General features: G+C 53.1%; 1 protein-coding gene across 2 annotated transcripts in view; it reads right to left on the bottom strand.

Annotated features, from left to right (window-relative positions):
* Positions 1-23,398, bottom strand: part of BCL7A (BAF chromatin remodeling complex subunit BCL7A) — a 40,417-nt gene extending 17,019 nt beyond the window's left edge. The window contains exons 1-4 of one of the 2 annotated variants that reach the window (XM_024257384.3): positions 23,027-23,398; positions 14,468-14,549; positions 9,785-9,881; positions 984-1,151 (exon numbers count right to left, since the gene is read on the bottom strand). In XM_024257384.3, the coding sequence (XP_024113152.1) occupies positions 984-1,151; positions 9,785-9,881; positions 14,468-14,549; positions 23,027-23,118 (439 nt within the window). In that variant the 5' untranslated portion in view covers positions 23,119-23,398. The remainder of the gene's footprint in view (positions 1-983; positions 1,152-9,784; positions 9,882-14,467; positions 14,550-23,026) is intronic. The other variant, XM_024257385.3, reaches the window with a different exon arrangement.
* Positions 23,399-26,228: the final 2,830 nt, after the last annotated feature.

Genomic DNA, 26,228 nt, shown 5'->3' with positions numbered 1-26,228 from the left:
CTCCTCCCAGATCCCCACACGGCTTGCTTAGTTGCCCAGTTTGAGCCTTGTCTTGTTCAAAGGCCACTCGACCACCCCCTTTAAAATTGCAACTCCCCAGGTCATTCAGCAAGACCCCCCCACCCCTTTCCTACTTTATAATTCTCTGCCACACTTATCTTCCTAATACTAGGTTGTCTGATTTTTTAAATATATTTAAAATTTTTTATTAATATATTTTGAGCCAGGGTCTCACTCTGTCACCCAGGCTGGAGTTCAGTTGTGTGATCACGGCTCACTGCAGCCTCCAACTCCTGAGCTCAAGGGATACTCCCGCCTCAGCCTCCTGAGTAGCTGGGACCACAGGCACATGCCACCATGCCCAGCTCATTTTAAAGCATTTTTTTTGTAGAGACGGGGTCTTGCTATGCTGCCCAGGCTGGTCTCAAACTCTTGGCCTCAAGTGATCCTCCTGCTTCAGCCTCCCAAAGCATTAGGATTATAGGTGTGAGCCACCATGCCTGGCCAATTGTTTGATTTTTATTTATTTACTTATTTTTGAGACAGGGTCTTATTGTCACCCAGGCTGGAGTGCAGAGGCATGATCACGGCTCACTGTAGTCTTGACGTGCTGTGCTCAAGTGATCCTCCGACCTCAGCCTCCTAAGTAGCTGGATCACAGGTGTGTGCCACCACACTTGGCTATTTTTTTTTTTTTTGGTAGAGATGAGGTCTTGCTATGTTGCCCAGGCTGGTCTTGAACTCCTGGGCTCAAGCAGTCCTCACACCTTGGCCTCCTAAAGTGCAGGGATAACAAGCATGAGTCACTGCACCTGGCCTGTCTGATTTTTTTAATTCCCCCACGAGACCATGTCCTCCAGGTGTCACCTCTCTTTACTGTCTCCTTGCTGGGGCTGGCACACGACAGGGCCTCCTGGAACACCTAGTCACTGAAAGCCAGTTACAGGGAGGCCATCAGAGCCCCACCTCCAGAGGCCACATACCTTCAGCTCCTGGGTGCTCCTTCCCATCAGCCTGGGCCTCATCCACCTTGGCCTCGGTGCCGTCACTGGGCACAGCCGAGCTGGGCTCTGGAGCGGGGCTGGAGTTGCTGCTGTTCTCCTGTTTGATGGGGGAGGCATCTGCGATGGAGCTCTGGTTGCTGTTATCGTCTGTGGTGGGTTGGGAACAGAACCACAGGATGAAATCCCACAGCTGCCAAGGACGGGTAGGTCGGAGGGCTTGACATCCCTGTGCCTCAATGCCCGGAACCCCACGGCAGCTCTCCCGGGGAGGGGTCTGGTTATCGATTTTTTTTGTGTTTTTTTTTGAGACGGATCTCGCTCTGTCAACCAGGCTGGAGGACCGTGGTGCAATCTTGGCTCACTACCTCCGCCTCCCGAGTAGCTGGGATTACAGGCACTCGCCACCATGCCCGGCTAATTTTGTACTTTTAGTAGAGACGGGGTTTCACCATGTTGGCCAGACCCGTCTCGAACTCCTGACCTCAGGTGATCCGCCTGCCTCGGCCTCCCAAAGTGGTGGGATTACAGGCGTGAGCCACTGCACCCGGCCATGTGGTAGGGGTCTGGATACTGGATACTCCTCCTCCTGGGACCCTTGAGCTCACTCCCGCCCCCCGACCCCCACCCACCCACCCAAGCACCACAGCCATCCCATGTGTCCAGAGACGCAAAGAATTCCAGCACTGGCCTGACCTTCCCCATACTGAGCCAACTGTACCCTGTGTCTGGAGGCAGCCAGCTGGGGATGGTGGCCTAACATTTAAAATCCTGGGGGGACATTTGAGGCCTCATTCTGGGTGTAGAAACCAGATGCCTTGTGTGTCTGGCAGGGAAGTGACACAGAAGACATGGCATGGTCCGTGAGGCGGGATTGCCAAGACGTTCTGTCTGACTACATCCAGCCTGGAGCCGAGTTCCACTTAATAGGAAATAAAAGGGAGAGAGAGACAGCAGGAGGTGGCACATTCCACGGGACACGTGGTCCACTCCCTTAAAGTCAGTATCATATTTAAAAAAAAAAAAAAGTTGGGGGAGGGGAGATGACTTTAGAATAAAGAAAGCTAGGAGACTCGACTAAATATGATGTATGGAAATTATTTGGATCCTGTTTCAAACGTGCCAGCTGTAACACTTTGGAACAACTGGGGAATTTGAATATGGTCTGGGTTTTAAAAGCTATTAAGGAACTGTTGTTAATTTAGTTAGAAGTGATCATGGGACAGTGGGTATGTAGAAACGTCATATTTTTAGCAATGCATGCTATGACGTTTAGGTGCAGACTTGAATGTCATGAGGCAGGGAAATTTACTAGAAAATGCTTCAGTGCAGGCTGCAGGCCACTGTCAGGACTCCCTGAACTTTTACACTGTTTTTTTTTTTTTTTTGAGATGGAGTCTTGCTCTGTGGCCCAAATTGGAGTACAGTGGTGCAATCTGGGCTCACTGCAACCTCCGCCTCCCGGGTTCAAGCAGTTCTCCTGCCTCAGCCTCCCAAGTAGATTACAGGCACCCACCACCATACCTGGCTGAGTTTTTTGTTTTTTAGTAGAGACGGGTTTCTCCATGTTGGCCAGGCTGGTCTCGAACTCTTGGCCTCAGGTGATCTGCCCACCTCAACCTACCAAAGTGCTGGGATTACAGGTGTGAGCCATTGCACCCGGCCACTAGCTGTGTATTTTTTATATGTGAATTATATTTTAATTACAAAAATTTAACACATTGAAAAAATAGATGAGACAAATATGGCATCGTGTTCATGAAAATCAAGGTGGAGTGTACAGGGGGATCGTATTCCTCTCTCGACCGTTCTTGACAACAAAACCCTTCACAATACAAAGAAGAAAGAGAAGGGGTAATTGGGCAATGGCATTTACAGTTGGGCTGGGGGCAGAGCTGGGGCCTGGGCTGCACCTCCCCTTGTCCTGCACTCCCTTGTCAGGCACAGAGTCACTCTATTTATTTTTTTGAGATGGAGTCTGTCACCCAGGCTGGAGTGCAGTGGCGCGATCTCAGCTCACTATAATCTCCACCTCCTGGTTCAAGCAATTCTCATGCCTCAGCCTCCCAGGTAGCTGGGATTACAGGCATGCACCACTATGCCCAGTTAACTTTTGTTTTTATTATTTTTTAGTAGAGACGGGGTTTCGCCATGTTGGCCAGGCTGCTCTTGAACTCCTGACCTCAGGTGATCTGCCCGCTTCAACCTCCCAAAGTGCTAGGATTACAGGAGTGAGCCACCACGCCCAGCCATTTATGTATTTTTTATTTTTAGAGACAGGGTCTTGCTCTGTTGCCCAGGCTGGAGTACAGCAGCACAATCATAGCTCACTGCAGCCTTGAACTCCTAGGCTCAAGCCATCCTCCTGCCTCTGCCTCCTGAGTAGCTGGGGCCACAGGCATGTGCCACTGCATCTGGCTAATTTTTAAGTTTTTTGTAGAGATGGGGTCTCACTGTGTTGCCCAGGCTGTCTTGGACCCCTGGGCTCAAGTGATCCTCCTGTCTTGGCCTCCCAAAGCACTGAGATCATACGCCTGAGCCACTATGCCCGACCTAAAAGAGTCGTTTTAAACAGCAGAGACCCAAGTGGAGGTTTCAAAACCAAAGCAGCCTTTCTGGGGGCCATGCTGCACCCGGGGTGACGGCCACTTTTGTAAACATGAGAAAGAGACAGAGACACCCCAACAGACCTGGGCACCTGCCACCGTTGCAGGCATTGGGCAAAAGCATTTATGGTCACCTCGTGGAATCCTCCCCACAACCCGTTGGAAAGGCGCCGTTACCACCTTCACTTTCCAGAGGGGGAAACTGAGGCTGGGAGCAGCAGAGCCACTTGCCGGACCCATCTGCCCAACTCTCAGCCCCACGCCCCTCCTCTACCTCAACCTGCCGAGGAAGCACCAGGCAGTCAGGCGGCCCCACACGGGTAACCTGGATCTGATTTTAACTGTACTCTGGGGTGCTTGTTACACAAAAGCATCCTCTTGTGAATTCTGGGACTTAAAAAAAAAAGAAGGATGTGTGCTCCCCGATTTCTCCCTTGAGAAAATCTAGACTTCCTTCCTACAGCAAATATGCGTGCAAGAAGCTGGCCCCATAGGTTCCTGAGGTTGTGTTAATGAATGACAATGAGCACTAATGTTTAACATCTGGTCTAGCCTGGTAGCCTGGTAACAGCGTGACCCCAATACTTGGGCTAACTTCAGCTGAGTCTTGCGGACTAAAGGGCTCGGGGCACCGCCCTCTCCTTCATCTCCTGCTGTACCCATCCTCCCACTTGAAGCCTTCCAGAAAACTTGCCCGGCCCACACCTTTCCCTGACCTTCCCATTTACACACTCTACAGTCTGACTGGCTTTCGGCTGCACATGCACTAAAATGAAAATGAGAAAGTGAACAAGGCTCCTGTGTCTGGGGACCTGGTTTCTAGATTTTTCTGGAGAGTTCATCCAGGTCACAAATCTGGATCTTTTTTTTTTTTTTTTTTTTTTGGAGACACAGCCTCACTCTCTTGCCCAGGCTGGAGTGTGGAGTGCAGTGGTGCAATCTTGGCTCACTGCAACCTCCCCTTCCCGATTCAAGGGATTTTCCTGCCTCAGCCTCCCGAGTAGCTGGGATTACAGGTGCCTGCCACCATGCCCGGCTAATTTTGGTATTTTTAGTAGAGATGGGGTTTCACCATTGTTTGGCCAGGCTGGTCTCCAACTCCTGACCTTAAACGATCCTCTCAGCTTGGCCTCCCAAAGTGCTGGGATTACAGGTGTGAGCCACCACACCCAGCCACAAACCTGGATTCTGCCTTCAAAGGACCTCAGATGCCATCAATGGCACTGGAAGTTATGAACTTGCTAACCATGCATGTTACTTCACCTCACTGGGCCTTAGTTTCTCCGTCTGTAAAATGGGGTTGGTTATTAGACTCAAATGAGGGAATGATGTAACGGGCTTAGCACAATACTTGGCACATTGTGACGGTTTCATAAATGTGAGCTGTTAACATGCCAAGGTTTTTAAAATTTTTATTATAGGCTGGACACAGTGGGTCATGCCTATACTCCCAGCACTTTGGGAGGTTGAGGGAGGAGGATTGCTTGAACTCAGGAGTTTGAAAACAGCCTGGGCAACATAGCAAGACCCTGTCTCTATTTTTGAACAAAATAAAATAATTTTTTTTTTTGATGGAGTCTTGCTCTGTTGCCCAGGCTGGAATGCAGTGGCATGATCTCACCTCACTGCAACCTTTGCCTCCAGGTTCAAGCGATTCTCCTGCCTCAGCCTCCCAAGTAGCTGGGATTACAGGCGTGTAGCACCACACCCAATAATTTTTGTATTTTTAGTAGAGATGGGATTTTACCATAGAGACAGGCTGGTCTCTAACTCCTGACTTCAAATGATCCTCCCACCTCGGCCTCCTAAAGTGCTGGGATGACAGGCATGAGCCACCATGCCGGGCCCAAAATAAAATATCTACTAGGTAATATATATTATATATTATATATTAGGTAATATATATTATATATTATATATTAGGTAATATATATTATATATTATATATTAGGTAATATATATTACATAATATATATTATATATTAGGTAATATATATTACATAATATATATTATATAATATATAACATATATAATATGTAAATATGTTACATATTATATATTATATATATTATATATTATATATATTTTATATATATATATTTAAGAGATGGGGTCTTGCTCTGTTGCCCAGACTGGAATGCAATGGTGCAATCACTGTTCACTGCAGCCTCCAACTCCCAGGTTCAAATGATCCTCAGCCTCCAGAGTAGCTGTGACTATAGGTGCACATCACCACAACCTGATAATTTATTATTATTTTTTAATCTATTTTTTTTGAGACTGAGTCTCGCTCTGTTGCCCAGGCTGGAGTGCAGTGGCGTGATCTTGGCTCACTACAAGCTCCGCCTCCTGGGTTCACGCCATTCTCCTGCCTCAGCCTCCCAAGTAGCTGGGACTACAGGCACTGGCCACCACGCCTGGCTAATTTTTTTGTATTTTTAGTAGAGACGGGGTTTCACCTTGTTAGCCAGGATGGTCTCGATCTCCTGACCTCATGATCTGCCCGCCTTGGCCTCCCAAAATGCTGGGATTACAGGCATGAGCCACCTATTGTTTTTTTTGTAGAGATGAGGTCTCCCTATGTTGCCCAGGCTGGTCTCAAACTCCTGGGCTCAAGTGATCCTCCTAACTCGGCCTCCCAAAGTGCTGGGATTACAGGTGTGAGCCACTGTGCTTGGTCCCATGCCAAGGTTTTTAAGAGATTATTTAATTTAATCCTCACAGTGAGTTTATGAAGTAGGCATTACCATCTCCATTCTACAGATTAAAACTAAAGAAACCCCAAAGCTAGAGGTTAAACAAATAGCCCAAGATCACACAGCCAGGGGAAGGTGCAGGGAGAGTTAGGATGTGAACCCAGGTGGGGTCCTGGCCTCAGCTCGAAAAGGCCCTCGGGTGTAATTCTGTGTCTGTGATCCAGCCTCAGTCCTGAGTCGGGCCCGGGGTCTCCCCAGTCCCCAGAGGAAAAGGGGATGCTAAGGAATGCCACTGAGACAGGCCACATCCCAGCTCAAATATCTGTTTCTGAAAATGAAACATAACCCAACTATGATGGTATGGCTGGTTGGGGGGGCTTTCTTGACACATTAACCAGCAGCAAAGCCCCACTGCTCTTTTTTTTTTTTTTTTTTGAGGCAGAGTCTCGCTCCATTGCCCGGGCTGGAGTGCAGTGGCCTGATCTCAGCTCACTGCAGCGGCCTGATCTCAGCTCACTGCAGCCTCCGCCTCCCAGATTCAAGCGATTTTCCTGCCTCAGCCTCCTGAGTAGCTGGGATTACAGGCACACACCATCATGCCCAGCTAATTTTTATATTTTTAGTAGAGATAGGGTTTTGCCATGTTGGCCAGGCTGGTCTTGAACTCCTGGCCTCAAGTGACCTGCCCACACCAGCCTCCCGAAGTGCTGGGATTACAGGCATGAGCTACTGTGCCTGGCTCCCATTGTGCATTTCTTTTTTCTTTTTTTGAGACGGATTCTCGCTCTGTTCCCGGGCTGGAGTGCAGTGGCGCGATCTCAGCTCACTGCAGCTTCCGCCTCCTAGGTTCAAGCGATTCTCCTGCCTCAGCCTCCTGAGTAGCTGGGATTACAGGTGCCCGCCACTACACCCAGCTAATTTTTTTTCTTTTTTTTCTTTTTTTGAGATGGAGTTTCACTCTTGTTGCCCAGGCTGGAGTGAAATGGTGCAATCTCCGCTCACCGCAACCTCTGCCTCCTGAGTTCAAGCGATTCTCCTGCCTCAGCCTCCCGACTAGCTGGGATTACAGGCATGCGCCACCACGCCTGGCTAATTTTGTAAATTTTTTAGTAGAGACGGGGCTTCTCCATGTTGGTCAGGCTGATCTCGAACTCCCAACCTCAGATGATCCGCCCACCTCAGCCTCCCAAAGTGCTGGGATTACAAGCGTGAGCCACCGCGCCCATTGTTTGTATTTTTAGCAGAGACAGGGTTTCACCATGTTGGCCAGGCTGGTCTCGAACTCCTGACCTTGTGATGTGCCTGCCTCGGCCTCCCAAAGTGCTAGGATTACAGGCGTGAGCCACTGCCACTGTGCTTTTCTAAAGCCCATTCAGAAACCTGCCAGTCCCCCTGCCCTTGGAGCTGGTGACTGTGTTTTCCAGACAGGTCGATTTGAGCACGTGGGGAAGTTTGCTGGCCTTCCTTCCCCAGAACAAGACAGCCCTGGTTCTGGAGAGATCAGAAACTCCAGCAAACCAATATTCCCTTCCAGTTCCTTTTTTAGTTATTTATCTACTACTACCTGGCTGTACCAAAGCTTCCAGTGGTCAAAAGTACAAAGACATTGACATTAGGGTCAAGAGATAGAAAAAGGCAGGGGTTGCAGGCTCTTGTCCTAGCAGGCCAGGCAGGTGACAAAGAGGCAGTGGGTGAGCCAGGTGGGCCTGGAGGTGCCACACTCTTGCTAAGGGAAGGCGGCTCTAGCTTTAGGCAGTTCCAGGCAGCCCCTGCCTCAAGGGAGCACACAGCCACGGGACTGCCAGATCTGATTTCTCAAGGGATGGCAGGATGGAGATTTCCTGATTTCCAAACATGGAAAGCCAACTTAATTTTTATGAAGCTCTAGGGACGGGCGTGGTGGCTCACACCTGTAAATCCTAGCACTTTGGGAGGCCAAGGTGGGCGTTCGAGACCAGGAGTTCGAGACCAGCCTGGGCAACATGGTGAAACCCCATATCTACTAAAATACAAAAAAATTAGCCAGGCATGGTAGCACGTGCCTGTAATCCCAGCTACTCAGGAGGCTGAGGCAGAAGAATTGCTTGAACCCAGGAGGCAGAGGTTGCAGTGAGCTGAGATCGCACCACTGCGCTCCAGCCTGGGTGACAGGAGCGAGACTCTACCTTAAAAAAAAAAAAAAAAAAAAAAAAAAAAAAAAAAAAGGAGCTTTAGGTTTGAATCTCTGAGGGCATTTTCCTTGGGCAGATGGAGAAAACCGTGAGGACCTGCGGGGGACACTGGGGACTGGCTCAGAACGTTCTGTGTTTTGACCTGGGTGGTTACATGGGTGTGTGCAGTTTGGGAACATTTCATGGAGTCATACACACATCATTTGCACGTTTCCTCTCAAATAAAAAGGTCAAAACAGAAACAGACACCAGCAACAGGAAACAATGGCAGACAGCACCATCTGGATTTGGTTGATGGACCTAGATTACAACTTTTTTGTTTTTTTTGCCTTTTGAAGAGATGGGGTCTCACTGTATTGCCCAGGCTGGAGTGCAGCAGCTACTCTCAGGTGCAATCATAGCTCACTGCAGCCTTGAACTCCTGGGCTCAAGCGACCCTCCCGCCTCAGCCTCCCAAGGAGCCAGGACTACAGGTGCGTGTTTCCTGTACCCGGCTAAGTTACAACATTTGAAATTAAACAGCAAAGGAAGTTAGGTGTAGACGTGGAAGGGCAGTTCCCAAGGTCCTGTTGGGATTCACATGAAATCAGAAATCCAGTTTGGAGGCTGGGCACGGTGGCTCACGCCTGTAATCCCAGCACTTTGGGAGGCGGTGGCGGGCAGATCACTTGAGGCCAGGAGTTTGAGACCAGCCTTGCCAACATGGTGGAACCCCGTCTTACTAAAAAATACAAAAATCGGTCAGGGATGGTGGTACACGGCTGTAGTCCCAGCTGCTTGGGAGGCTGAGGCAGGAGAATTGCTTGAACCCAGGAGGCATAGATTGCAGTGAGCCAAGACCACGCCACTGCACTCTGGCCTGGTCAACAGAGCAAAACTCCGTCTCAAAAACAAAACAAAACAAGCAAAATCCAGTTTGGAGATTCCCAGCAGCCAAAGCAAAATGGGAAACACAGCCATTTATATAATTTATATGAGGAGGGGAAAGAAACATACGCCCAAACAATCTTCCTGGACACACGAAGCTGAGAGAAACATCTCCCGCGGGGTTCTTGTCCCTGGGCGAGAAGAGGGTCTAATTTCTATGTCTCTGGCTTAGTTTATGTCTCTTGGCTTTGTACGCTGGGAAAAGAAACTTCCTCTCCTCCGCTGAGTCTTCTCCTTGGCACAGAGGCCGCCGGGCCCTGCCCAGCCCTCCTACCCCTTGCCTGGAATGTGAACAAACCTGCTGGAGAAACAAAAACATGACCGAGTGCTTGGCCAAGGCCCCGGGCTGGGCAGGAGAGACTGGCAGGCCATGGGCACTCACCATGCATGTCCATCATCCCTGGGGAGGAACTGTTCTCCGGAGTGGTCACCTCTGAGCCACACTTCTCATCCTTGCCTTTTTTCTTATTCTTGTTTTTCTGCAGGGGAAAATGGAGCAGAAACCAAGTCACCAGATCGTGTGTGTGCACACGTGCTCAGAGCCCCTGGGGAGTGGTGTGAATATTTTATTCCATCGAAGCCTCCTGGAGCCCCCAGGCCTCTGGAGGTTTTCCTGGGCCCGCATTTCAACGAGTCCTATTAGGGATTGGCCTCTGGGTCTCCCCCACTGTGGAATCAAAGAGCCCCACAGAGGGGAGGGTTCTGAGGCTGGCCCAGCTCCGGCACCCTGGGAAATAAGCCTGCCTGTTTCTGGGGCTGTCAGCAGCAGTGTGGAAACACCCTGGCTGGCAGGACCTGCCTCCTCTTTTAGGGAGAGTATCTGGGGAAGAGGCTACCATCAGCCCAGAGCAGGTACAAAGTAATGCCAGGTGACCCAGAGGTCACTCATTTCCACCAGCTGCAGGCCCCCTGGGGCAGCCTTTCTTAAAGTGTACTCCGCCGACCTCCAGCACAAAAGCGCAGGAGGAGTTAGGAAGGAAGACCCCGGGAGAAAGGAGGGAGGACCTCGGGAGAAAGGAAGGAGGAAGGGGATGCTTTTTGTGCCATTCCTTTTTTCTTTTTTTTTTTTTTTTGAGACAGAGTCTCGTTCTGTCACCCAGGCTAGAGTGCAGTGGCGTGATCATGGCTCACTGCAAGCTCCAACTCCAACTCCCGGATTCAAGTGATTCTTATGCCTCAGCCTCCCAAATAGCTGGGGCTACAGGCGCCTGCCACCACACCCGCCTAATTTCTGTATTTTTAGTAGAGACGGGTTTCACCAATATATTGGCCAGGCTGGTCTCGAACTCCTGATCTCGTGATCCGCCTGCCTCAGCCTCCCAAAGTCCTGGGATTACAGGCGTGAGCCACTGTGCCCGGCCATTCAATTTTTTTTTTTTTTTTTTTACGAAAGGAATCATGTTAGAAACAACCTTGGCTGAACTGTAGGAGACTCATTAAATCAATCGTGGTACATTCATTCAATGAAATCGGATGCAACAATTACAGGGAATAAGGTGGTTCTTCACAGACTAACATGGGGTGATCTGCAAAGTACTAACACATTAACATATGTCAATATCGCCAAGAGATATATATATATATATATATATATATATATATATATATATATATGAAAGATGTAGGATATGTGAGCCTCACCACCAGTGGTGAGCAAAGGATGTGTGTGTGTGTGCGTGCCTGTGTGTGTGTGCGTGCGTGTATTTACACTCATATTTGTGAGCGAAGGCTCCCTTTAGAAGGACAAACAAAACCTGGCAACACTGGTTGCCTCCAGGGGCGAGAACTGGGGTGGGGATGGGGGGTGCATGCAGGGATGAGAGGCAGATTTATAAAAGATATGCAGTAAAAGAGTAACATCGGAAGATACACAAATCCAAACAGACAAAAAGTGGATTGGTGGTTACCAGGGGCAGGCGAGGGGAATGGGACGTGACTGCTAATGGGTATGAGTTCCTTTTTTGGGGTGATGAAAATGTTCTGGAATTACAGTGGTGACAGGTGCACAACTCTGTGAATACACTAACCGAACTGAATACTTTAAAACAGTGACTTCTGGCCGGGCATGGTGGCTCACACCTGTAATCCCAGCACTTTGGGAGGCTCAGGCAGGAGGATGGCTTGAGGCCAGGAGTTTGAGACCCGCCTGAGCAACATAGCCAGACCCTGTCTCTATTAAATAAATAAATAAATAAGCCAGGTGTGCGGCCGGGCGTGGTGGCTCACGCCTGTAATCCCAGCACTTTAGGAGGCCGAGGCGGGCGGATCATGATGTCAAGAGCTCGAGACCATCCTGGCTAACACGGTGAAACCCCGTCTCTACTAAAAATACAAAAATTAGCTGGACGTGGTGGTGCGTGCCTGTAGTCCTATCTACTTGGGAGGCTGAGGCAGGAGAATTGCTTGAACCCAGGAGGTGGAGGTTGCAGTGAGCCAAGATTGCACCACTGCACCCCAGTCTGGCAATAGAGTGAGACTCTGTCTCAAAAAATAAATGAATAAATACAAATAATAAATAAATTAGCCAGGTATGCATGCCTGCAGTCTCAGCTACTCAGGAGGCAAAGACAGAAGGATTGCTTGAGCCCAGGAGGTCGAGGCTGCAGTGAGCTATGATCCTGCCATTGCACTCCAGTCTGGGCAACAGAGACCCTGTCTCTTAAAAAAAAAAAAAAAGTGACTTCTATGATATGTAAATTGTCTTCATTAAAAAATTGTTTTGAATTTGAATGTTGTAACATATTTTACCTATTTAAAAGGATGAAATTTTCAAGAGTTCTAAAGTAACAAATGGATATAACCATATAGATACTGAGTGTTTAAAACAATAAAAAGCTCTCCCTCCACAAGGCAGATTCCCAGCCTCAACCTGCAGAGACTCAGCAGCTGGTGATGGGCCCAGGAATCTGCATCTTCTGAAGGTGCTCAGCCAGGCCGAGAACCATCGCCCTAGAGGGAAAGAGGGTGGGGGAGCGGCACATGGCACATCATGGCTCACAGATGAAGAGGGAATTTGCATTTCTCGGCACCGTCTGCACAGCCGGCACAGTGCTAAGTATTCTCCGTGGTGATATATTGCTTTTGCTCTGCTGCAGAAACCGCGATTTGGATGTTACTGCTCCATTACACAAAAGAGGGGACTAAGGCCCAGCAAGGTGGGGTCACCTGTCTAACATCACAGGTTAATCGGGGCTGGTCTGCCTCCAAATCCAACGGTCCCTTGAAGCCTAGAGCTGCCCGGTCCTTCCCGATGGCCCAGAGCTTACGTTTTCCCCTTGATCATATTCCATTTGGCACTTCCCTGATATCTGTTTCATGCTATTCTATAATTATCTTCCCCCAACGAGATTAGAAATTCCTTGAGAGCAAGGACCACATCTTCTCAAATGCAACCGGCGTTTCTACACCTAATGGCGGGCAAGGCACAGACATGGGCCAGAGCCAGGAACTGCCTTCGAGGAGCCTGCCCTGCTCTTCCCTGGGAGATGCGGAGAGAGACCAAGGCTCAGTCCCTTTGGGGAAAGCAGCCCTGGTGGTTCCGTGAGCCCAGGCTAGAACGAGAAGGGACAACAAAAGGCCCAAGTTCAGGGGTGAGCATGTGATCACGGGGTGAAGAATGGACCCACAGCCCTGCCCAGAGACCCAAGACTTGCCGGGCAGGTAACCGAAGACGGGGGCGAAAAAACTTAGCCCGTGTCTTTTTGGAGGAAGCTGGACCCCCACATGCTTCCCCCACCCCAAACCTCCAATCATGACCTCAGGTCACTCCCAGGAGTCGCCGCAGCCATGTGGGTTAGTCTGCGCCATCTTCCCAGGTAGAAGGACTGAGTTTGAGTAAATAGGGAAGGCAGTCCAGGCAGCGGGGAACGGCCCAGGCAAAGGCCTATGGGGGAGACTGTTCTTGATTTGGGATGGAAATGAGAGGGGTCTCTGGAGGTAACTGGCCTGGGAGCCACGAAGTTGGAGAGCCCCGTCTGCTCGGGGCAGTTGCCAGCCATCACAGGACAGCGCCTCGCGTTCCCTCTAGTGGTGGAAGTCGGGATGGCGCCACCCCTCCTGGAGCCCTCCTGGAGTCCCGCATCCCTGCACCAGGCTTTCCTAGCCCCGGGGGTGGGGGGGGCCCCTGTCACCAGCAGCTCCACTCACCAGAAGCTTCTCCAAGCGCAGAGAAAAAATGCGCTTTGGAGTCAGACAGACCTGAGCTCCATTCACAGCTCTGAGGTGAGCTGTGTGAAGTGGCTTCACCTCTCTGAGCCCGTGCCCTTACTTGTACAGAGAAGAGGTTAAAAAGATCAACTCCACAGGCCGAGTAGGAAAAATAACGGAGATGCCGCATGTGAGGCATCAGCCCAGGGCCTGGCAGATGGTCAGAGGCTCAGGAACAGAACCACAAAGGTGGGGAGAACGTGCCTATCTGTGGGCACCACCACACCTGCCCCAAAACACAGTGCCAAGCCCTGGGGGGGGGGCACTCGGCCCAGAAGACACAACTTGCAGGCCAGGCGCGGTGGCTCACGCCTTAACTCCAGCACTTTGGGAGGCCCAGGCAGGTGGATTACCTGAGGTCAGGAGTTCGAGACGAGCCTGGCCAACACGGTGAAACCCCGTCTCTACTAAAAATACAAAAAATTGGCTGGGTGTGGTGGCGTGCACCTGTAATCCCAGCTACTCGGGAGGCTGAGGCTGGAGAATCGCTTGAACCCACGAGGCAGAGGATGCAGTGAGCCAAGATCACACCACTGCACTCCAGCCTGGGCAACAGAGTGAGACTCTGTATCAAAAAAAAAAAAAAAAAAAAAAAGAAGAAGAAGAGGAAGAGGAAGAAGAAGACACAACTTGCGGGATCCCCCTGTCCACCGCTCTGAGGGCCAGACTCTGGGGCTGGAGTGGGAGGGGTAGGGACTAGTCCAGCAGCCTCCCCAGGTCTAAGCTGGGTCCTTCTACTCCCAGGGGCTCTTGGTCCCAGAGCCCCAGCACGGTGGGTAGCAGTGGACAACCTCCCTCCCCATGGTGGAAGGAACACGAATGGGTGGCCCACCCCAGGGGACCAGCCCTCCATACTCACATCGTCAACCTTGGGCTCCGTCACAGGGACCCATTTGTAGATTCGTAGGGATGTGTCACCAACGGTCACCCATTTCTTCTCCCTGAGGAGGATGAGGAAGAGCCTGTTACCGGGGACTCTTCATCCCTGGGGGACACAGGCCACACTCCCTTGGGGCTGAGAGCAAGCTCCAGATCACACAGAAGAGGGTTTGAATCCCAGCTCCACCCTCACTAGTGGGAGCCGCTGGGCAGGCCACATCGCCCATCTAAGCCTGGTTTCTCCACCCGTTACACCACAGAGGGTGGTTGCCCTCTCCAGGCTGTCGCTAAAAAGGCTGAGGGTGGGGCTGCCATTACAAGGACTCCTATGGGTGGCGGGAGTCAGGCCCAGGTTCCTCCTGTGTCACTGCCAATGCCACACAGCCACTGGACTGGGCCACTCGTGCCCGTCTGGGCAGCAGAGAGGGCTTCAGTCCAGCAGGCTGATTCCTCTTGTGGGGGGTGGAGTCGTCACCAAGGACACCCCGGGGCTCCTCCTGCCCTCTGGGTGATGCGTCTGAGGTCAGGGGAGGCAGGAGCAGGCAAGCCGGGGAGCCGCCCACACTCTGCCAGAAGAATGCCCTTCGCGGCGGCCAAGGAGAGCCAGGGAGTGGTGACCTCGGCCCGAAAGGAGGTTACACAGCCTGAATCTGTGGGTGGCAGCCAGGTGGGAGGGGAACTGCACCCCTGATTCAGGGCTCCTAGCGACCCTGTCTGCAAGGTCACCCCAGCTGCATTACAAACGCCTGAAGGAGGGAGTCCAGACCCCCCACTGTGAGAGGCAGGTTTATGGATGAGAAGGAGAAACTTACAAGCCACAGAAGCAAACAGGACTGGTTTTCATTCGAGATAACAATGACCACCCTCTCCTCCACCACCACCACTCTGCTCCGAGCCACTGTCATTTTTCCAATTATTGCTACAGCCAGCCACCTCCTGTCCTTGATCCCCTGCACTCCGACTTGTGCCTTACAGCCCCAAAGGCCCAGCAGCCACACCCCTGAGGGGACTGAGGCTCAGGAGAGCCTCCCAGAAGCAGGGCTGGGGTTGGAACCGAGGCTCCGAAATCAAGGCTCTGCCAGATCAGGAAACGTGCGATGCCACTAAGGAGCCACTGATGGCTCAGCTAGGAGGCTGGCGGATTTAAGGGCCCCAGCAGGCACTGTCGGGGCAGGCGCACCCCTGGTACAGGCAACGTAGCTGCCCGAGTCCTCAGCAATTTTGGTGACAAAAATTCCCAGAACTGAGGATTCTGTGTGGCACGAGCACCTCTGTCCGTGAGCTGCCTGGCACCTTTTCTGGCCTCTCTGCCCAAACTCAGCCTTAGGTCACCCCCTGGTGGGGCACATGGCTCTCACATGCTGGTGTGACAGGTTACGGGACTCCCACCCTGTCACCACGGGGGTTGCGGGATGACAGAGCATACTCAAACCCAGCCAGCCAAAACCACAGACACTTCACCCCCAAAAACCCTGCCCGCTCGGGTCCCACGTGTTCCATCAGAGGACGCTACGGCCCGGCTTTTCTTATTATACCAGTGGCCGTTCCTAGTGCCTTCTATGTACCAAGTACTGTGCCGGCTCATCTGGCAGGAAATGGCAACTTCCCCATTTGACAGATAAAGAAACTGAGGCACAGGGCGGTGAAGGTGAACTCATTCTCCCAGAGCCAGCACTCGAACCCTTCACCCAGCACAGCTGTTGAGACCAGCCTCTCCGTCCCCTCCTCCTTGCACCTTTTCACCCAGAAACGATGCAGGAAAGACGAGTGTCTAAGTCCACTGGCCAGTCTTCTGCTTCCTGTGGGCAGAGCAGACAAACTACAATGCCCACCTTTCCCTTCCCCCATTCTGAGCAATCAGAAGGTGTCCACAAGAGACAGAGTACTCCTGGGAAGAACCTCAGTTGTTAGAGCAACCATCACGATAGCCACTGTGCGCCCAGGCTATTACATGCCAGGCTCCATGCCAAGTACTCTACTTACACAACCTCTTTCCCTGGGATTCCCAACAGGCTACAAGAGGGGGACGATTGTCACCCTTTTTACAGATGCAGAAACAGGATGCCCAGAGAGGTTATACCACTAGCTTGGGGTCTCACAGACAGGAAGTGGCAGAAGAGAATTAGATTTGGGCTCGGACCCCAGACACCACCTCCTGCTATTCTGTTGCCCATGAAAACCAAGAATCATTCTAAAGGAGCACCAGGGTAACAGAAGCTGGAGGAACAATGACAAATTGCCAGGACTCCATGTAGATTGGCCAAAGCCATTCATTACTCATGAGCCCTGGACCAGCTTCCCAGTAAATCAACCCATTCAAGGTTTGATTGTGTTTGGGGGAAAAAAAAAAAAAGTAATTGACTTGTAACACACAGGACACCTTTCAGGGCAGAAAGTGTGCCAGAGATCTGGGCTTTGCGGCCGCAAATCAGCCAAGATGCAAGTTTGCAGCTGCTTTCCAGAGAGGCTCGAGGCCACCACAGGCTACAAGCTGAATGCAGCCAGGCTTTCGTGCCTCTCTTTGCCCCAACTGGCAACCTCTTCACTGAGTTCTCAAGTTACCCCAGCGATGAGAAACTGTATTTCTAGGTGTGGACACTGAGGGGACTTTGGGACAGAGGCAAGAACATTAAGAACTCTGCCTCTGAGCTGGAGATATGCTCAGCTAAGCAGCCACCCGGAGGGGCCATGGAGCTCAAATTTAAGGCACCAAGTGAGCACCCGGGAGGACATGGGATTTCACAGCCACAGACACATTGGGTGGGCACACGGGTTCAGCGGAGCAGCTGAGGTTTCCCACAATTGCCCCCCAAAACCATCACCAAAGAACACATAGCCCTCCCCAAAAAGGGGCGTTGCTCCTCTCCCCCAATGAGGGTATTAAGCTATACTCATCACTTTCTTATTTTTTTATTTTTTTTATTTTTTTGAGACGGACTCTTGCTCTGTGGCCCAGGCTGGAGTGCAGTGGCGCAATCTCGGCTCACTGCAACCTCCGCCTCCCGGGTTCAAGCGATTCTCCTGCCTCAGCCTCCTGAGTAGCTGAGACTACAAGCACGTGCCACCATGCCCAGCTAATTTTTGTATTTTTAGTAGAGACGGGTTTCACCATGTTGGCCAGGCTGACATCAAACTCCTGACCTCAGGTGACCTGCCTGCCTCGGCCTCCCAAAGTGCTGGAATTACAGGTCTAAGCCACTGTGCCCAGCCTATTTGTTATTTTTTTGAGATAGGGTCTCCCTCTGTTGCCCAGGCTGGAGTGCGGTGGTGCGATCACTGCTCATTGCAGCCTCGACCTCCTGGGCTCAAGTGATCTTCCCTGCCTTGGCCTCCCAAAATGCTGGGATTACAGGTGTGAGCCACCACACTTGGGCCCCACTTTATATTTAGGGTGGCAAACAACCAGTCAACAGGCGTGTTTTGTTTGGCCTGCACAGTACTTTAAAAATGTTAAATCTGCTGCCAAACTTTAAAAAAAAAAAAAGAAAAACAGGCTTTGCATAAGAATCCAGACTTCTGGCTACTCTTGAAAACATGACCTGGGTCCACATGCTCCAGGTAGTGACAGCTTGCCCCAGATGGGCTCTCTGGCCCCCCTCGGATGCCCTCACTCTTGACACCTGTAAGCACCAGGTGCAGAAATCCCCACAACCACCAGGCTGTGGCCCAACTTGCTGCAAAGCTGGCCCTGGGTGTGCCCTACGCCTCCTGTCTTGGTGGCCCCGTCACCTTACCCTGACTTCAGCACCTCTCTCTTCCCATTACACTTGAGCTTCTGGGAGGAAAGGACAAAATGAGGTCCCAGCAGTAGGAATGTAGCCCCAACTGCTCCTCCCCAGCACAGACTCCTATATAAACTACAAGAATCCATCCCAGATTCTCCAGGCTAAGGCCAATTTCGAATGTTCTCCTGCGTCCAGGTCCAAGGGTTAGCCAACAAGACCATCTTAGGGTTACCCTCTGCTCAAGGGGACCCTGCTGACTCCCTCCAGGAAAGCTCTACTCCCTGTCCTTGTACTCACTCTTCATGGCTAGTCCCTGTCACCTCAAGAGGCCTGGCCCATGGCTGGCCTCACCCTAGCTAGGCCCAGGTCTGCCTGACCTGCCATGTGCCCAGTAGGAAGGTCTCCATGATGAAACCTCCGGAGGAGCTGAGGTGAGGGAGGCCTCAGACCCAAACCTCCACCTCTCCTGGGATAGATGGGAGGTCTTCAGGCACAGACCTTTCTTAGTCCTCACAACAAGTAATTGAGGGAACCCTCAGACCAGGTGCTAAGGGGTCCTGGGCCTAAGCCTACTTTTTTTGTTTGTTTTTTGAGACAAGGTCTCACCCTGTCACCCAGGCTGGAGTGCAGTGGCATGATCATAGCTCACTGCAGCCTCGACCTCCTGGGCTCAAGTGATCCTCCGGGCTTAGCCTCCCGAGTAGCTGGGATTACAGACGAGGGTCACCATGCCTGTCTAATTTTTTTTCTTTTCTTTTTTTTTTTTTTTGAGACGGAGTCTCGCTCTGTCGCCCAGGCTGGAGTGCAGTGGTGCAATCTCGGCTCACTGCAAGCTCTGCCTCCCGGGTTCATGCCATTCTCCTGCCTCAGCCTCCCAAGTAGCTGGGACTACAGGTGCCTGCCACCACGCCCGGCTAATTTTTTGTATTTTTAGTAGAGATGGGGTTTCATTGTTAGCCAGGATGGTCTCAATCTCCTGACCTCGTGATCCTCCCGCCTCGGCCTCCCAAAGTGCTGGGGTTACAGGTGTTAGCCAACGCGCCCGGCCTTTTCTTTTCTTTCTTTTTTTTTTTGAGATGGAGTCTCGCTCTGTTGCTCAGGCTGGAGTGCAGTGGCGCGATCTCGGCTTACTGCAACCTGGGCCTCCCAGGTTCAAGCAATTTTCCTGCCTCAGCCTCAAGAGTAGCTGGGATTACAGGCGTGCACCACCACATCCAGCTAATTTTTTGTATTTTTAGTAGAGATAGGGTTTCACCATGTTGGCCAGGCTGGTTTCCAACTCCTGACTTCAGGTGACCTGCCTGCCTAGGCCTCCCAAAGTGCTGGGATTACAGGCGTGAGCCACCGCGTCCAGCCTAATTTTTCTTTTATCTTCTTCTTTTTTTTTTTTGAGATGGAGTCGCGCTCTGTTGCCCAGGCTGGAGTGCGGTGGCGCAATCTCCGCTCACTGCAAGCTCAGCCTTCCGGGTTCACACCATTCTGCTGCCTCAGCCTCCCGAGTAGCTGGGACTACAGGCACCCGCCACCACGCCTGGCTAATTTTTTTAGTAGAGATGGGGTTTCACCGTGTTTGCCGGGATGGTCTCGATCTCCTGACCTCGTGATCCGCCCGCCCGGCCTCCCAAAGTGCTTGAATTACAGGCGTGAGCCACCGCGCCCAACTTTCTTTTTTTTGGTTTGAGACCCAGGCTGGTCTCAAACTCCTGGGCTCAAGCAATCCTCCTGTCTCAGCCTCCCAAAGCGCTGGGATTACAGGCATGAGCCACCACAGCGGGCCTCCAAGCCTATGCTGCAGCCCAAGCTTTCATCTCCCACCACGGCCCTGGGGTCTTCTCTCCTCCACCAGCACAGGGCCTCCAAACCCTGGCCCAGTTTCCCAAAAAGAGGCCCACCATTTTGTTTTCCCTTTAGCCATCTTCTGGTCACCTCACCTCCACTGGCCTGCCTTGCTGAAACACCAGAAAAAGAGAAGAGGAGACAGCCTGCCCCAAATGAGAGGGAGGCCACAGCTTTTTCCGGGGGTGGGGGAAGAAGCGTCAGGGGACAGTGGGTGGGTGGGGGGGGTAATTTTAGGGGTCACTAGGGCTGAGGAGAAACCCACCCAAGGCTCATGGGGCCAAATGATCTGCCAAACACTTCAGCTTCCCTCTGGGTAAAATACAGGATGCCCTGTTAAATTTGCATTTCAGATAAATTAGATAATTTTTTAGTATAAGTGTGTCCCAAATATTGCATGAGACATACTCAAAAACATTTATTTTTAAAAAATTCTTTCATTGTTTATCTGAAATTCGAATTTAACTGGGTGTGCTGTATTTTTATCTGGTTAAACCTGGCAACCCCACCTCCCCACCAGTGGCGAAATGCATGGTTGGTGGCCACACAATTAATAACCCACAGTCTCATGGGCTGAGTCGAAGACCCAATCCGAAGGCACAGGGAAGGTGGGATATGTCTTCTCAGGGGCCAGAGAAACCTGGGCAATAAGTCCACGGCTTTCGCTTAGAAGGGGCCAAAAAAAACCCCCAAAAAAACAAAAAACCCTCAAAGCCAAGTTTCTACAAAGTCCACCTTACAACACAGACAACACTGAGCAACAGCTCCTCCTGCGCCCAGGGCGCGGTGCTCTCGGAGGCATGACCTCACTCGTCCTCAATAACCCAAGGGGACCTGGAAGCCAAGCACAGAGCCCCGGGTCACCATGGTTAGAGAAGTGACAATGATATGCCCAAGGTCGCGGCAACGAAGTGAACTGGAAGCTGGACCATGAGATCCTAAAGCCTGAGGTCTTCAGAGGACACGATGTGTCGTTTCACCAAACCCAGGGAGGCGCAGAGGCATAGCCCCTCAAGCTCCAACTACAGGCCTGGTCCCCGCGGGGTCAGCGCGCTGGAAGGCCTCCAGGCCGGCCGCCCTGGGGCCCACGGGGTGGGAAGCCCCATCTCTCCATCTGCCCTCCCTGCAGAGCAGCTGGCTGCCCTGCGGGAGCAGCTGTCAGGGTGCAGGAGCCTCTGTCCAGCCGGAAACCTGGAGTAGGAGGCCCCACCACGCCTCCTCCAGCAGAGAAAGGCGGCTTGCCGGCTGTTTCCCAACCTCCAGGCCGGCGACAGAAGGGACCCAGGCACAGACACCAGTTCTTTCTTTGCACAGGGGCTGAGGCAAGGAGGGGAGCAACTCCGGGCTTCCCGCGGGGAATCCCACAGCAGAGGGGGCTGCGGGTTGTTTTCCAGCGTGTGTGTGTTGGCCTGCAGCTGTTTCTGCCATTTTTAAATGGCTCCAGTCGGGCACCGGGCACCCTGTGTACCAGGGGAGCTCCCGAGACACCGACGACTTGGATCTCAACTTTGGAAAGCCTCCCCTTCTCACGGTTCTGAAAATTCTTTGTCCCACTAGAGCCAAACCCAGCCTACGGCCGGGCATCCGGCCATCGCAGCCAGCCCTTTCCATAGGAGGCCGGGGAGCACGTGGACTTTATTGATTTTCCTCTTGCCTTTTTTGTTGGGTTTGACTCAGAAAGGACAGCTAACTTGTGACACCGCCACACCGGAGGCTCGCCCCCAGTGGCTTTTAGAGACCGAGGCGCTACTCGAGAAACGACACCCCCAAACGTAAACATCCCCTGCCACAGGGCCTGCCCGGCTTCCAGGCTCGAAATAAAGGGTCGAGACGAGCCCGCGGGCGCTGACACTCAGAGCCAGCGTCGCGGCGGCTCCTCTCCCTCCGGGACCCCAGTGAAGGCGTGGGAAAAAAATAATAAAGTTGAAATCAGGGAGCGGGGAGTTTTCAACAACTCTGACCCAACCTGGCGATCTGCTTGCGCCTCGGGCCTGGCCCAGGGGCCGATTCCGAGCAGACCCCGACGAGGCCGCGGAAAGGTTCGATCCCCTTAATGTCGACCGGGCCACGCCGGGTGGACGCTAATGTGATCCCGAAAACCACGCGCGGCCGCCACCAAGTCCCCCTCTCTCCCGTGCAGAGAACAAAAACAACAGCTCCCTCCGCAAAACAAACACGAGCTCCCGGTGTGGAGAGGCAGCAGCGGCCCAGGACGAACGGCTTCTGGCCAAAAACATCGGCTGGCCCGAGCCCCCCGCCCGGGGCGCCGCGCAGAGCGGGGTGGGACGTGGGCGCCCCGCGCCCCTGGCCGCTGGCTCCCAGCGCTCGCCCCCATCTTTCCTCGTCGCCGAGAGACCTCTCTCCAGGCAGCCCAAAGCGCTAAATTTAAACGGCTCGCGCTCTGCAAACTCCGCAGACTCGAGGGCGCCGGGCCCGGGAGGCGGGAGCGGACGGCCGGGCGGGCCGGGGCTGGCGGAGGGCGGCGGGGCGCGGGCCGGGGCGCGCGGGGAGGAGACAGCGGCGGCGGCCCGCTCGGAGCCTGCACAATGGAGCTCGCGCTCTCCCCGCCGCCGCCGGCATCGCGGCCCCGGCGCGCGGGAAGCCGCTTTCATGTGACTTGCACAAAACGAAATGGCTTCTGGGGCCGGCCCCGAGCCCCCCTCCCGGGAGCCGAGCGCCGCGGCGGGGGCCGCCCCGCCGCTCCAACCGCCTGGCCCCGGCGCCCGCCGCCTCCGGGCCGCCGCGCCAGGTGGGCTACAAGCGCGAGCGCACCTGGGCAGCGGCCGCGGCCCCCGCCTGGCGCAGGTGACCCGGCTCGCGCGCCGCCCGCCCGTCCGCCCGCCCTCGCCAAGTCCCGGGGCCCGCGGCGGGGCTGGGCCGGGGCAGGCGGCCGGGGCGCTGCGCCCCGCGGCTTTCTGGAGCCGCGCTCGGGCTCGGGGCGGCCGGGGAGGCGGCTGGCGGCGGGCGCCTCCGCTTACCATTTGCGCACTTTCTCGATCGCCGCCATGACCCTCTTGATATCATCTTTGGCCCGGCTCCTCGTCTCGGCTCGAACCGACCTGCCCGACATGGTTCCGGCGGGGAGACGGAGGCTGGGGAGCGCGCCCGCCGGGTCCTGCTCGCGCTCCGCGGCGGCCACACTCGCGCCCGCCCGCCGCTCACTCACTCGCGCACAGACACTCGCACTCTCACACGCACACACTCACACACACACACACACACACACACACACACATACACACACACAAAGCCCGGGGCCGCCGCGCGCTTGGCCCAGTGCGCAAGCGCCGGGCGGCAGCTGCACCGAGCAGGGGGAGCCGCGCCGCCGCCGCCGCCGGCAGTGCGGCCTCCGGGCGCCGCGGCCACCGGGCAGCGCCCCCGGGCCTCCCACGTCCCCAGAGGGGACGCCCCGGACGCCCTCCCGGGGAGGTGGCGAAGGGCGCACGGCGACCCCCGGCTCTGGGCGCGCGGCGGGGGCGGGCGTGCGGACACGCGCGCTGACCCTTCCTCGGAGGCCGCAGGTGCCGAGGGGTCCACGGGAGACAGCCGGTCTGCGGGGCGGGTTGGGGTCGCGCTCCCCGGGAGCCAGCCCAGCTGCCCCTGCCCTGCCCCCGGAGCGCGGCGGCGGGTGCAGTCGTACAAGTTTCTTGCGGGTCTCTTGACTTCTCCGAGTTGAAGGCGCCGGTTCGGGATGCGAGGTGCTCTTGGAAAGAGTTGGGCATCGCGCATCTCTGCTGGCCCGCGGCCCTGTTCAAATGCGAGCGAGGACGTCGCCTGCCCCAGGCTTTGTCCTTCTGGAAAACTGGGGTTGTAGGAAGGTGCCTGGTGCCAGGCAGACCACCAGAGACTCTCGACCTTGAGTACTAAAGAGTTTTCTGCTCAGCAAAAGCTCAATGATGATCAGCATCGTAACAGGGACTCTTCCTCCCGCCCCCAGAAGTTCTCTTGTCATAAACAAGGCGAGGGGGGTCTTCACCAGAGGACCACGATTTCACCTTAAGCCATTCCTAACTTCAGTACCAGACTGAGACCAGGCGCTGCTACTGCCCAAATGACCCCTGGTCCCATCTACAAGGAGCACTTTTGAGGCCTCAGAACAAGAGCCCTGGGGAGAAATCTGCGATGATCAGGGTAACCTGGGTGCCGCATCTTGGTGTTCAGCTGCAGCGGAACTGGCCGGACCAGAGCTAATGCGCGCCCAGAATGAAGTGGGAGACCGAGAGTGGCCCAAATGTCAGTGCCCCGGGCCTGGAGATGACAGCTGGACAACAGCCATTTCACAGCTGGGGAAACTGAGTCCTGGGAAAGTTCAAGGTTGCAGCCTTAAGCTGTCACTCATTCTAGACGTTTCCCCTGAAGGTTTGGTCTTTGGGGAACACGCTACTGAGGAAATGGAGAGACTGCAGGCCTTTTCCTAGGCATTTCTTTTTACTATTCTGAAACGCAGACTCCTGATGTGAAAAATGAAGAAAAGAACAAATACACAAATACCGGCCAGGCGCGGTGGCTCATGCCTGTAATCCCAGCACTTTGGGAGGCCGAGGCGGGCGGATCACTTGAGGTTAAGAGTTCGATACCAGCCTGGCCAACATGGTGGGTGAAACCCCGTCTCTATTAAAAATACAAAAATTAGCCGGGCGCGGTGGTGCAGGCCTGTAATCGCAGCTACTCGGGAATCTGAGGCAGGAGACTCGCTTGAACCTCGGAGACGGAGGTTGCAGTGAGTGGAGATCCAGCCACTGCACTCCAGCCTGGGAAACAGAGTGAGACCCCGTCTCAAAAAAAAAAAAAAAAAAAAAAAAAAAAAAAAAAAAAAAGGCCGGGCGCGGTGGTTCATGCCTGTAATCCCAGCACTTTGGAGGCCGAAGTGGGCAGATCACGAGGTCAGGAGTTCAAGACCAGCCTGGCCAACATGGAGAAACCCCGTCTCTACTAAAAATACAAAAATTAGCTGGGCGTGGTGGTGCAGGCCTGTAATCTCAGCTACTCGGGAAGCGGAGGCAGGAAAATGCTTGAACCTGGGAGGCAGAGGTGCAATGATCATGCCATTGTACTCCAGCCTGGGTGACAGAGCAAGACTGCATCTCAAAACAAAACAAAACAAAACAAAACAAAAAAAGAAAGAGAGAAAGAAAAGAAAAGAGAAAGAGAAAGAAGGACTTCAGAGAATCGTTCCGAGAATTTTCTGGGAAAATATGCAACAGCAGGTCATAAAACAGATCTCACAGAGATATGTGAGATCAATAGATAATGTGCTTTGGGCCACACAAAACTTTACAAAAATGTATCTTAAAATTTAAAATAGGAAAATATTATGTCAGAATTCAAATAGTGACTGAGGAATAGATAAATGTGTCTATCTACACAATGGAATATTTTTCAGCCATAAAAGGGAATGAATACATGCTACAACATGGGTGAACCTTGAAACATGCTAAGTGAAAGAAGCCAGTCACAAAAGGATAAATATGTATAAGTCCCTTTGCGGGAGAGATCTAAAACTAGGTGAATCCATAAAGACAGACATCAGATTGGTGGTTGCCAGGGGGCAAGGGGGAGGGGAGAACAGGAGTGACTGCTAACGGATGTGGGGTTTCCTTTTGGAGTGATAGGAAAGTTCTGGAATGAGATAGTAGTGATGGCTGCAGAACAATGTGAATGTACTTAATGACACTGAATTGTACACTTTTAAATGGTTACGATGGTCAATTTTATGTGTATTTGATCATAATAAAAAGAAATCTAGGCTGGGCGTGGTGGCTCACATCTGTGATCCCAGCACTTTGGGAGGCCGAGGTGGGTGGACTGCTAGAGGCCAGGAGTTTGAGACCAGCCTGGGCAACATGGTGAAACCCCATCTCTACAAAAAATTCAAAAAATAGCCAGGTGTGGTTGTGCGCATCTGCAGCCCCAGCTGCTCAGGAGGCTGAGGTGGGGAAGATGGCTTGAGCCCAGAATGTAGAGGCTGCAGTGAGCCAAGATCATGCCACTGCATGAAGGAAAGAAAGAGAGAGAGAGAAAAGAAGGACGAAAGAAAGAAAGAAGAAAAGAGAGAGGGATGAGGAGAAGGAGAGAGGGAGGGAAGGAAGAAGGAAGAAAAAGAGGGAGGGAGGAAGGAAGGAAGGAAGGAAAAAAAATACCCAGCTTCTCTAGAACCAGCAGATCTGCAAACTGGACCCT

This window comes from Pongo abelii, chromosome 10, assembly GCF_028885655.2.
Source record: "Pongo abelii isolate AG06213 chromosome 10, NHGRI_mPonAbe1-v2.0_pri, whole genome shotgun sequence".
Lineage (NCBI taxonomy): Eukaryota > Metazoa > Chordata > Mammalia > Primates > Hominidae > Pongo > Pongo abelii.
The sequence above is the reverse complement of the archived record's forward strand: the minus strand, read 5'-3'. Positions and strand labels throughout refer to the sequence as shown.